This window comes from Mastacembelus armatus, chromosome 18 (assembly GCF_900324485.2).
Source record: "Mastacembelus armatus chromosome 18, fMasArm1.2, whole genome shotgun sequence".
In the NCBI taxonomy this organism is placed as follows: domain Eukaryota; kingdom Metazoa; phylum Chordata; class Actinopteri; order Synbranchiformes; family Mastacembelidae; genus Mastacembelus; species Mastacembelus armatus.
The window spans coordinates 3,123,739-3,137,795 of NC_046650.1; the positions used below are offsets into that span (position 1 = coordinate 3,123,739).

Consider the following 14,057-nt stretch of genomic DNA (forward strand, 5'->3'; position numbering starts at 1 on the left):
GGATTTAATGTCCACATGTTCCATATAGAGTCTTGCTGGAACCCAAGTGCAAAGAATAATCCTCAGAGCAGGCTGAGAGTCTGGCTGTGGGTAGTTGTCTACAAACAGCACACACACACACTCGTTTGTTTCCATTCTTCTTGGGGATTTCCCATTGACTTACATTCTTTTTCTGGAGATTGAACCTAACCTTAACCATCACCCTGACGTGAACCTTACCCTAACCTTAAGCCAAGTGTCAGTCTAAAATTTAATGATTTGCATTTAGAGGACTTGCTGTCTCCGTAAGGACACGGAATCAATGTGAATAACACCAGCCCACAGACAGACACATACACACACAGAGCTTTACAACACTACCATATATTATTTGTTGACAATACAAGTACATTTTTCTGCTACTCTTATCACTTATCACTCTAACCCCATCACAGTAAAATTACAACTGTCGATCACAGTAAAAGTCAACTTTTCCAGCAGACATACACACACACACACACACACGCACACACATTTGCACTTCTGTCAGCACAAAAATTCATTCACATTATGTATTCCCTAGACCATAACCACAACCATTACAACTAAATGCATAATCCCAACCATTACCCTAACCCCAACCTAAACCTAACTCTAACAGGTTTTACGCCTTGAACACCTTTTGGTTATGATGTTAGGACTGACCCAAATGTCACCCCTCCTAGAATTAAAACTTACACAAATACACACACACCCTCACACACACACACACACACACACACACAGCAGAGTGACCACAGGGTTATAACACCTGCCCCTCCTCCACCTCCATCCTCTCCTCTTTCTCCTCATTTGTCTACACACGCTCCAATTCTTGACATACACACACAGTCATGTGTGGCCATTGCTCAAAATCAATAATTGTTCATTGTTCTGGCTTGTGCGCTCTCATCTGCAGTTAATGAAGAGGAGGTAGGAAGAGGAAGAAGGATAAAAAATAAACAAGTCAAAGAACAGAGAGACGTACTGTAGGAGAAAGAGAGAAGAGGCCAACTGCATTATAAATAGCATCTATTGTGCTGTTAATATTTATGATGGTGTTTGTTCTAGAGAGAAGTCACTCCATATTAGAGCAAGAGAGAGACAGATGAAATGCAAGAGGAATAAGAAAAAGAAAAAAGATGGAAATACAAGGGCAAATAACAATACAAACTGGGCGCAGAATGTGATAATGAAAAAGTCAAAAAAGTTTTCACCATACTAAAAATAAATGACTGATACAGATAACATGTTAATGACAGGTATGAATGAAATCAAGAAGGTTTTAGAAGAAACCTGAAGATCGACCAGATTATGGTTTGAACATTAATAATGTTACATTAAAATAAATGCAATTTGATATGATTGACTGTAAGCAATGGAAAGGTGTTTTTGATACTTTTGGGTTCACTGTAGCACTATATACATAAACAGTGCTACAGTATATTGTCTCTATAATGAAAATCCAACACTGTCTGAGTGACAGTTAAAGGCAGACCTACTTGGAGATGTCAAAAATTGAATCCTGTGGAGCAAAACTTGGCTCGCTTTAATCAGGAAGGGACATTATAAAGGGATTAGCAACAGTCATATTTATTTTTAGACACCACATTTAAACAACTAGGCCAGTTAAAGCGCTATGTCAAAGCTGATATGTCTCTTCTTTGGCAGTGGTTGTCTGCACGGCATATAAATGCTGATTCAAATTATCTTTAATGACAAATTTATTAATAAATTTCATGATGCATTGTGTGACACATAAAGCTGAAAAACACTGATTTCATGCCTGTTTTTTCTCTTCCCTTCTGTTCTCCAACTGATGTCTTCTCTGCTCCTATATTCTCTTCAGTCTACTTCAGCTGCACTGAAATATTAACCAAGCTCCATTAAACTCTAGACTGCAACAAACACACACAGCTCCAAAATTCAGAGATAAGCACAGAGCAGCATTTACATCCCTGCAAAAGCTGCATGACGGATAGTTCAGTGCCTGGTCTCCCTCCAGGGTGAGCCAGCAGATAGCAGTGTGAGTTAATGGCACTGGCGCGCTGCCTATTGATCCGAATTGGTGGATCCAGGTCAGGCAATCCATTTAGGCTCGACATGTGAAGGGCTGAGAGCAGCAGTACTGATCCCTGTGGGCCTCCATCACAGGACAGAAGGACAAACACAAGAGCCCAGCTGTACGGAGCATATGGGTCAATAGCTGCAATCAATGCTAGGTCAAAGATGATCACAGCTAATGTTATGCTATAATCTGAATAGACTGTGGCAATATGATTTATCATGCTCTGTAGGGACTTGTAGCAGTAACACTGTGGACAGAATATGCTTTGTTAGACACACAGTGGACAGAGGAGGCAATGCAACAGGGAAGCCTGAAGAATGTTGAGCGTTATTGCCAATGCGGAGACAGCAGCAGAGACAGATTTACCTATTAAGGCTAAAATTGACCCCCACTGACCCCCTTCCTCCCCATTCTTGTGCAAGTATGCACCCTGCGACCTTCAAGTACCCATCAAACACTATGCACACAACAGGGGCTGCATATGATAGCTTTAGTGTAATGTGCCTACACACTTATCAATAATAGTAAGAGGAATATTAAAGCCAATAATTGTTTTCATATTAGTAGTGAGTCAGGTGATATGTGAGGTGAAAGCAATGTCTTACTGCCTTCGTCTTTACTGTTTGGGATGTGTGGCTCATCATTCCTAGTCCCAGCAGCAACAGGCACCGATTTTCAGCATTTTCTAATAAATCCATTATCTGCCTACAAATCAGCAGACAGACAAAGATACACACGTGTAGATGAAGATTGGTGTATTTAACTGGTAAAAAGCCAGACAGTTGTCTCAAATTAGTAGAGTGAGTGCATAATTTACATTTGTCAAATGATCAGAAACACAACTCCAAATTAAAGCTAGTGCTCAAAGTCTGCTGGATGTGTAAATATATAACTGTTTGCTAGCACATTTGAAAAATTAAATATTGGTGTAGCTTCAACTAATCCAAGTTTGATGTCTCAGTTATAATGTGGTAATTTCACTCATAATAATACTACAATATAATATTGCTATCACTAGTCTGTGGACTTACACACATATAGCATGGTTCTCAACGTCTAATGAAATAAATAGCTTCTTCAATTTTTTTCATATTAGTAATGTACATTTTAAGTTAATTGTTTTTTTAAAAGTTTTGGTTAATCAAAATCACATTTTTATATCTATTTGGCATGTATTCATCTAGGACACCATTTTGTTATTTATTAACAAGATGAGATGACAATTGCTGTGAAGGCCTCATATCATGAGTGTCTTTCTAAGACGAAGACGAATTCCTCTTCATAATGAGCAAGACTAAGTCATTATCTGCAAATCTTTGTGTGGTGTCTTGTACTGAGACTCACAGACTGCTAACAGGAAGTACTGATAAATTGTGAGAGAGCACAGGATCTGGTGTGTCATAACACACGTGTGATGTAAATGTAATGTAAAGTAAAATTTCACTTCAGAACAAAAAAACATGCAATCTGGTATTGTATTTGAGTAAATCCAACACTGAATGTTCTCTGACTCACGATGAACTAAATTCTGTTTCCGGCTGAGCTTCATGCCCTAGCTCCTGATTTCTGATGCTTCAAACAAAGCATGCACACTTAGAAGTAGAACACTGTTTCCATATGAGTCTGTGGGTGGACTGAACCTCTGTAGTGGAACCCAGAGTCCCCTCAAGCAAATACGAGTGCTAGCTTCTGTGGTCTAACCTCGCCTCTAACTGTCCACCATGTACTCCAGTCTACTTATCAGCCTGTGTGCAGGTCCCAGTTCAGTGTCTGGGTATGAGATAAAGGTAAGACTGCTTCTCAGTGGTACATAAACAACAGGGAAATGACTGATTTCCATGTAGCTATTCTGTGGTTTAGCTGGTGTAGCTTTCAGCTCTGGAACACATGATTTTCCAAGACAATCTTTGTCAAACACTTCCTTTGGTTGTCTTACTTTTCCTTAAAGAAGAAGAAATAGCCTTTAGTTTTTGCTGATGCCACACAGCTCAACTTGGGTTATTAGTGTTTTAGTATGTGAGCCATATAAGCCTAACTTTCTGTGTCTTAGGTTTTTTTTCACATTTCCTCAGAAAGAGGATGGGAAAACACTTGGTTAAACCCTTGAATGACCCTAGAGGCTGACAGCAAAGTGCTCCACCTGTAAACCTACTGAATTATTGATAATTTATCACACAGAAAGGAACCAGAGTGGATACATCATGACTGTCATATCTGAAGTGTCAGCAAGTCCAAAATGGCCCTGAAATGGGGAGAGCAGCATACAGTCAATGCAAAAAGCCTCTATGAGGCCTGCCACTATGGTATGGTAGTGGCAGATCTTGATAAATGAATGGCTGACAATCATGTTGAATTATATATAGCATATGTGTTGTTACCTTTACAGCAAACACACAAGAATGACATAACACAGGGACACCTCCGGAGTAGATGAAGGCACCATACACACTGACATCATCAGGCATCTAACAGCTCAGCACAGGGGTCTGAAGTTATAGCAACACAAGTTTCACTTCATAAGACTTTCTGTTTCATGCATTCTTCATCCTAAATTACCTACAATGCAACTCAATCACCATCAGTTGGGTCAGGGGTTCAGATTGTCTTTCACTAACCTTAAGTAAGTGTCGTATTTGTACACTGATCCTGAATGTAGTTGCATTTTGGAAGAATTTAGCTTTGCAGCATGGTATTGTTTTATACAGTGACACCTCCCATGCTCCAACTGAAGCAAACGGCACACTTGCACCGTTGAGGCAAATCTGCCACAAGTGATTTTTAACCCAAATTAAACAGAATTAGTCCAGAGTGAATCTATAGCAAAGAGCTAAGATATGCAAGGTTTGACATACTAACATGCATGCAGCTGAGAGGGAGAATGTGCAACACATTCTTGTCTCAGCTCATTCATCCCTGTGTGCTATTATATATCAATTTCAATTAGCACGGTTGCTTCCGTTAGCGTTAAACTGCTTTTACTGTCATTTTCTTCATAATTACCTTCAAGGTCCACTCCTTGGTGGTAACACCAGACAAAGGAGGCACATTTGCTGCAGAGACCATTATTCAGTTATCATTATATACCATTATAGCTTTTTTCTTACAGAAAGCAGGAAACACAGATGATAGTCAAGAGATACAAGCATACAGCTATTTCAATGTCAATCTAAGAAGAATCTATCTGAAAAATGTTCTTCATCACATGGCTCTCATAATGTGACCACATCTGAATACCTTGACTTTTTCTTTGAAGCTCTTTGAACTGCCAATCACTGAAGTGCTGATGGTAAATCTGCAGTATCATTCAGTCTATTACTCTTTTCCCATTGTTCTTTTTTGAAACCTTTTTACTCATGTCTGTGTTTACTCATCTCACTTTCTAACTTTGTACTTTTTCCTTTGTTCTTTTATGACTTCTTTTCTTTTGCATCTTGATAGGTGACAGAAGCATTTTGAGAACTACTGTCTGAGTTTTACTGTAGTCTAAGATGCTGATACTCTGTGCAATTTATGCATCAATTTAGTTATATGTCGTATAGCAGCAGTATTTTATTAACTGAGGTTGTAACAGAATAGTTCTTGCTGTGGAAATGGACTTTATACTGCAGTGAGACCTAAGCTTGAATCCATTAATAACAATGTGTTTAAACTACATGTATAATGAAGAGTAGTTTGTAGACTCTTTCTTTTTACAAGATCTGTTTTTCACTTGTTTTCGAGTCATATGCTTTTATTTTGACAGTGCCCAGTGTCTTCAGTCAGCATCTTTACTTCTCATTACTTCACATGTAGTGTGTTATCCATGGTATTATATACAGTGCTTCCCTCATTATTCAGTGCTAGCATGTCATGGATCTTCATGTAAGTTTCCAGTTATTTTGTTCCACAGCTATTCTCTTTCCAAGGTTTTCCCACACCTGACTTGATTTGTTTCAAGTCTGCCCTCTGCTAATTTTGGGGACCAGCCCTTGCTTAACGGATCTTGGATTGTTTGTTATCTGTGTTTTCTTATTCGCCTTAAGACTAGTGAGTCAGAAAAGCTCCATCATCTGAAGACTACTGTTGCCTTAACAGAAAGCACCTGCTGGAATCTCATTCCATCTGCCCAAACGGAGCTTACTTTTTTCCCTGCAGGGATTTATTCTAACCAAACCTGCATCTCAGTCTCTGATCTATTCACAGACCCAGACTACACTACCCGTACATCCCTGTTTCCTGCCATCTTCTCACAGATAGTGTTTTTTCACTCACTGGTATCCTAGTCTTCCTACCCTCCTTACAGCAACTTTCTTTTTATTCCTCAGAGTGAGTATTAGTATTATCAGTACAACCTAAGGTGATCTATTCTGTGCCACATTATAACCTCTTCTCTTCTTGATTAGGAGACTCATTAGTCCCTCACCTGTTTCACACAGCAGAAGAAGAGGTCTACTTTCCAGCATTCAGCTCCATCACAGAAGAAGTCGCTGTTTCTAAGCCCATAATAATTACTTCATTACTAGCTACTTTGTCATGCATTTGTCCTATTTCCTCCTGATCTGACTGAGGTGTGAATTCTCAATTATCAACCAAATTGACAGTATAAAAGGGAAAAATGCTCTTGGGTGGGACGTCTAAACCAACTACTGTAGGTTCAGAGGCACCCAAAGAACCCAACACACATGCACTAGCCACACAGTCTTTGGCAAGTCCTGTTTTGGGCCACTTATCTGTATAGTATTGTTTTTTTTTTTCTTCTTAATTAATTTAATTAAGATATTAAAACCACATGTGAATTTTCTACACAAAGGCTTCACTAATAATTCTGCACGCTAATCTAAAAACACCTCTGCCATGTTGCTATTTAGCCATTTTCCCAAAACTTCAAAGGCTAATAAAGATTTGAAAAAATAGAGGTAAGGCGAAGGCAGATTGGTTAAGTTGGTTCTCTTTATGTGTAAAGAAAACTCCTGTCCATCTCTATCTTTCACATGGTTCATGTATGTCTGCCTGTAGCAATAGTCTTTCACTTAGTAAGTGAATACAGTGATATTTCACTTTTTTAATTTACAATCACTCCTGGCTGGGGATTGAATGCAGGAACTTTGCTTATTTGTTGTCCCCATGTCTGTGTCCTTCTAAACTTAGTACCTCAGTAAAGGATAAGGGGCCTACAGTATATGTGAGTGGTGTTCTAGAGTAAACAAAGAGGATGTAATATCTTGCTGTGGCTGATTGTAATATGGGGCTACATCATACAAAGTCGCAAGTTTGAATACTAATGTTTCAGAATCACCTTGGATTATTTTACTTCGGTAGGGACATTTTATGACTCACATGTTATTATATACTAAAATACATCATAAAAATACATTAACAAGAGTGTAACCAATTATGGCTTAAGGAGCTGAAGGAATGACTAGCCCAGCCACTAGAGAGCTTCCAGTGTCCTTTCAAAACATTTATTACTCTTTCAAGCACTGTCAAAAGTCCACTGGACCACTTATTGTGAGGCAAAAAACACTTTTCCCCTCTAACGGAGTCCTCAGTTCTGACATAAGCCAGGCAATCATCAGCACTGCTCCCTGAGGAGATGCAGTGTTATCAGGGGCTGAAGACATAATTGGCGATGCGGTCTTGATGCTCCGTGATGATGCTCATGCTTACAAGAACTGCTGAGGTTGTCATGTGATGGCAGTTTTCTAAGACACACATTTGTGGTGGTGTTGTTTTCAAAGTGTGTGTTTTTAAAAAATAAGCTAAACTTTCAGGAGGCAAAGAATAAAAGAGGGCCAGATTTAAATAAGCCGTTAATGGACCAAGAAATGTCTTCATCTTCAAAATACACTGGAGACAACTGGATTGTTTTAATTGGTCCAAACACCCTGGTTACCTGACATCACTCTAGTGAAAGCATCTATCACTTTACAGTATATAAGCACAATTGTGGACCAGATGTAGAAATGACATGTCATTTTGTTGGTTTGACACATTTTATTCTTTTCATTAAAGATTTAAAGTTGCTGACTATGTAGTTCATTTGTTGGCCAAAATCCAATGTGCCAAAATTCACACAGTCACATGTTACCATTTGACAATGGTTTGAAAATGTCAAAGGTACAATAAGACACCTGGAAGAAACAAGTGAGGGAAAGGTAATAGAAACATACAGTATGCAAAAAAGTTGGCATAGTGAAAAGCAAGGACTTTCTTGACAATGAACAATAATCCTCCTGAACCATTCTGGTTTGTCAGTGTGCTATGTTGACCAAAGTCATGAAAAAACACAAGACAAAAACAAGACCATCGCACACAAGACACCGGCTAGCAAAGTCTAGAAAAAATTCATATACCTCAAAAACAATGAAGAGATTCAAAAACAATGAAGTGATTCTAGATGAAGCATACAACACTTGAGTCAAGTACACTAGGAGTACAATGAGCCTAGTTACTCACTTACAAAGGTGACACAGCTTTCAAACAGAGAAAAGGCAAATAACAGTTCGAGCTACTTACAGAGCACATTGAACTTCAGCCACTCAAAGGAAAAAGCTGGAGTTATAAGCTATTTCATTTGCAAAGAGATGCTTGTTGTTCAATAAGTGGGATTTAGACAAATGATGATGGCCCTGGAGGTGGCGCAGGCATGCAGTCTGATAATTCGTAACAGAGACACTGATTCGGCTGGCCTATTAGTAAGATTAACAGTAGAGCAGTTACACAAAGAAACTCTTAGTGTAAGATAATGTGTGTTTTGTTTTGTTCATTTATGTGAACCTGAACTGAAAAGGCAGCATGCTGGTTTAGTTCCTTATTATTACCTATTACAAAGATTTTGGTGAGTTGTCTATTCTTACATGGAATTCATATTTTTCCCTCTTTCTAATCCAGATGTTTCCCACAACATAATCACAACTTGGAGTGGCAGAGTTTGCAATCAAGCTCCAGTACAGATTCAGTAGATAGTGGCTAGAGTGGCAGTTGCAATTCCTATCAGAGAAAATGGAGAGCTATGCTAATCCCCTGAGAATTGTAGAAGTACCACCATGGTACACTTCATACTTCCCTGGTTGGGAATCACTGCTTTACCTCACATCTGGGATGAGGGGAGTGCCACTGAATACATCTTCAGTACTGATCCAATTTGTGACAGTAATGATTCTCTACACATTTCTATACCTCAGTGATGACTGGCAAAGATTTAATGTGCAAGTACCATGATAAACGGAGTTTTGGGATCTGAAATTACTTTCAGTATATTCAATACTTGTAAGTTTGTTTAGTCCACACACTAAGCATTCAACAACAAAGCAAAGACCTGCCCAGAATGCAGCCCTCTGGAGACAACAGTTTGAGAAATTTGCAGAGGGCAAATGTGCTGAGCCTCCTGTCTCCAAGTTTATTTACAACTCTCTTGGTGTTGAAATGTGTCAAGGGTCATTGGGAGCTCTCTCTTGCAAAAGGTCTTGAGTAGATCTCTAAAAGAGTTCTCAATGAAGCGATGGAGAGACAGAAAGAAAGGGTGACATTGTCTCTGTCTGAAGACTAACCTCCCTCTCTAATTGCCTAGTCCAATTGATTATCTGAGGCCCCTCACACCTCCTTGTGATCCCTTCACACTGTGTGTAATCCCCTCACAGAGCTTACAGACCCACTCGTCTCCTGTTTTCTGTTGTGATTAGCAGTATTGATCAAAGTGAGCTCGTATGTGTGTGTCTGTATGTGTGTTGGGGCACCTGAAGAACGTGATTGCTCATAATTTGGCTGGGGAAAAGAAGAAAGTAAACACATGGCTGCATATTGATATTTAGTTAGGGGGATCAAAGCATTTGATGATCAAGTCTGCAAACAAAGTCCACATAAACCTACACACAAACAGCTTAGACACACGTCTTCTCCTAACAACAACAATCTTACCCACAGACGCCTATACACACTGATTCCAACAGCAGCATCAGCAGCACTGAACCTGAGCTTCCATTTCTACCCTCCTGCCAGGCCTGGAGGTGCGTTTAAGCAGCAGCTTGATCCCACTCACATTACCAGACATCCTACTGTCACAACACACACTTTCACCACCAATCACACTCCTCCTTTCTATCTGTCTCTCTTTCTGTCCCTAAGGGAAATTAAGATAACTCCATTCCCATGCAATTAAATGCTCCCATGCTGTCTGGCCTAGCGTTCTATGTGTGTGTGTGTGAGAGTGAGCGAAGAAGATGAGACGTCAGATCCTGTGCAGACAATTGGAGTAGGGACTAGAGCTGAGAGTGAAAAAAGTGACTACATCTAATCTCCCTCTATCTCTTCATCGACTGGAAGAACCCTGGACCCCAGCAATAACGCCGGCCAATTAGACAGGCTGCCACAGTTGGCAGTTTAGTCGCGTCTCAGCTTAAGTCACCTACTGTACCTCTTGGCTCAGCTTAGCTGCTGCCTGGCCTTTGAAATTCCCTGGAGTTCAGAAGCAACCTGTGAACTGAATTGCTGGAAAACGGCTGGGAGTGATGTATGTGGCCAAAGGATGTTGTATGTGGAATACCAAACGTGCAAAATTACAAAAAAATGGGAAAAATGCAATTCAAGATTAGCAACAGCATAATTAATGTCCTGATCATTTCAAAATGTATATAAATGTTGCTTGCTGTGAATAAAGCCTGGGTATCTAGAAACTATATGTCATTAGGGAAGCTTTCAAATGATGTCTGATGGGCTTTGCTTTGTCTATTTAATGCATGAGTTTTGTGCAGCAGTCCAGCATTCATATCTTGGTACAATGCAGCAGGTCATTTTTAGCTTTCCATCATAACCAGTCTCCTTCCTGGTAGCATGTCTTTAAAGAGCCAATTTAATACGGCACGTGAGGTTCACTTTATATCATGTCAGTATACACATTTCCTAAACAAACAGTTGTATAATGTCTCTTCGGCTCTAACTACATTAAGGTCTAAGAGTCAAGACACCTTGTCCTCTGTGTTACACATGACCATTTTTTTCCATCTGACCTTCCACTAACTTAAAATTGCTGCAGTACTCCTTTAAAGTTGCTCTGTGGAGTTTCCTTGTAAACAAACAAAACTGTTGTTTACAGTGAATCCTACTCACCAAAGTGTATCCCTGAGCACTGCCAAATGTTCCAAATGCATTTCCTTCCTTATATAACATTTGCAAAACCACAGGCAGACGTGTAGCATGTGCATGAGGTAAACAAAACAGGGAGCTCTTTAGCTGGGGGAAACATCTGTAGTCCTACTTAGGGTCAAAAACTTTAGAGGAACCTTTACATTTCCTAGCCTTAGCCATGCTGCGGTTGCTGAGGGGCACAGCTCAAACATATTTTCACAGATTTAAACCATGTGTCTCTCATTTTGAATAGCAGTTTGTCTTTCATTTACAGTAAGTGGATCATATTTTGCAATGACACATATTTGACTCCACAGCTTGTATCTCTGTAAATATTAAACTATTCTTCAAACTCAGACTTTCAACAGCACACTAGAGCAAAGCTGACAGTTGGTGCAAATCTGCAGTGCATTTCAGAGGTCCACGGATAATAATCAATATATTGTCCTACCTTTTTCTTGTTAGTTGGGCAGATGTAGAAACTGGTCACCACGATTGTAGTCCCTGGCATCAGGTTAAGTTTGGTGTAGGTGGTGCCATAGTCAGCAGACCTGAAAGAAGGCAAAGACAAGAACAAACAGCAGTTAGTTTAAAACTCCTTTTGCAATGGTCTCATGAATCACACAGTATCAACAGAAAAAGACATTATGGTAATGATTTAGAGAATACAACCTGTAAAAACAAATGATGAACAAACATTATATTGACAGTTCATTTAATTTTATGAGATTTCGGGTTCTATTTTCCCAAAATGGTTCTTATACTTCATATCAAAACAACAGAAGTGCCATAAAAAAATCTTTGCACTGACAGAGGGAGATCTAATCTGCCAAAACAGAGAAAGGGCAACCTATTTATTTTCTCAGACTGCCCTGAGGGCACTATATCAACTCTCTGTTCACCATATTACCACTTTGTGATCCGCAGTCTGAGCTCAGTGACAAATCAGAAATGGCTGGACAGCCTGTCATTGCCACAACAATGCCATGGCAGCCTCTGGCTAGCAATGAAGTACTGGCCAATCCCCAAATCTGACGGTTTTAAGAGCAGGTACAGAGCACTGTGTGCGGTAACGATTGATAGATAGCTGCTGCATTGTTTTTTCAGTCCGGCTTAGTCAAACCCACTGAGCAGATGATGGTGAGGTTTTAAAAAACGGTACAGGTTCAGCTCAACAAGGCTGAAGTGAGGTGATGTCTTAAAGTCCTGAGAGGAATATACAGAGGAGTGGTTAATCCAGGAAAAAAAACGAATAATGTAAACAAGGAGGATAAGTCCAGCAAATACTGACTATGACAGATTAACAAACTGAATTCAACTGAAAAGCAAACAGGGGTTAAAGAAAGCAAATGTATCACATAATGTATTTACTTTCATTGCTTTTAGTGTCCAGCATTTTAATGGCAACCCAAAGCACACAAAAACGGAGATTCTGCAGCATTTAGCTGAGGGTTGAGAGTTCAGCATGAGGGAGCCAGTCTTGATGAAAGGGAATGATGAGCTAGCACGTCAGCCTGGTTAAGGATGAGAGGATTTACTCTTTCACACAGCGGGACATCAGCTACAGACAGACACATATACAATGAGACACATACACACCTGAAGCCCTGCCAAGCCATTCAGCAATCAGCTCTCCCAGTGTGCTCTGATACAGCTGGAGAAAATGGAGTGGCATAGCAGGGGAGAGCTATTTCTCTGCGGTGAGCTAGCAAGTGTTTTCATCTTCCTCACCAGCCTGTGTGTGGTGTTTAACCTGGGATCACTTGGAGGACACGGACAGATCTAGCGCTGATGGCTGTGTTAGCAGCCAGGGCTCAGTGCTTATCTCAAAAAGCCACTAGGGGATGGAGTAAGGGTCTGCTAGGCCTAAAGTGTAGAGGTCCATTGAGAGGCTGGATCATCTGTGTGTGAGTGCAAAAAACACACAAAGTAGCCCAATCTGCTCTTAATGGTCTTAATATTTAAAAGGGTTGGAGAGTGGCTTTGTAAGTTTTAGTATCAACCAGCAAATCATTTATGCTTTATAAATGTATAAATGTTTATATACTGCTGACTATTTCCCAGGCAGCATATAATAACTTTATATATTGATTTTTTACCTTCCAGGCTGCCATTGTGTTTGGTTCAAGCCACTAAATATATAAAAATCAATTTACAGACTGAAAACTTGCTCTGAATGCAACTTTAAAATGATTTATTCCACGTTGTCCCTGCACTCTGGGTGTGATTGTGTGAGACCTTCCTACAGACTTTATTTGTGACAGCAGTTTTAAACTTGTAGTTTATAAAGACATCAAGCAAACAGACATTAGCACTTATCTATCTGACCACCAAGGAAAATATCCTGCCCATTAGCTGCAAAAATGCTCTACTATGTTCATCACCTAGTTTCTAATATTGCCTGTCTGCTTTTTGACACATTCACTCTATTGCTATGCACAACATTGCTTGGAACAAACCAATGATAATCTCTATTTAACACAGAGGTCTCCAATGCCTGTCCCTTATTACATTTTCATAGTCCTTCATTAGCAGGAGGGCAATCAGTGGCCAGGGTTGTGGTGGGAGATTGAAGAGATACAACACAAACGCTACATTAAGTGACGTACCATTTGAAAGACCAACAAGCTGATATACACCATAGCAACAGTGATCCTTGAGATGCTTGGTCACAAGATAAGTCTGGTCGGATGTTAACAAAGAGAGTAAAGGTTGTCAAGACTGAAGGAGTTAAACTTCCAGAAGGCAGCATAGCGGATGTTGAGGGAAGCTGCAAGTACCTTGGAATCCCACAGGCAAATGGGAACCAAGAAGAAGCCGCAAGGAAAGCCGCCACAGCCAAATACCTACAGAGAGTAAGGCAAGTCCT

General features: G+C 39.9%; 1 protein-coding gene across 6 annotated transcripts in view; it reads right to left on the minus strand.

Moving 5' to 3' along the window:
- sorcs2 (sortilin-related VPS10 domain containing receptor 2) overlaps nucleotides 1-14,057 on the minus strand; it is a 316,012-nt gene that overhangs the window by 156,490 nt on the left and 145,465 nt on the right. For all 6 annotated transcript variants that reach the window (XM_026297825.2, XM_026297806.2, XM_026297784.2 and 3 more), the window contains exon 3: nucleotides 11,640-11,739. In XM_026297825.2, coding sequence (XP_026153610.1) covers nucleotides 11,640-11,739 — 100 coding nt within the window. The remainder of the gene's footprint in view (nucleotides 1-11,639; nucleotides 11,740-14,057) is intronic.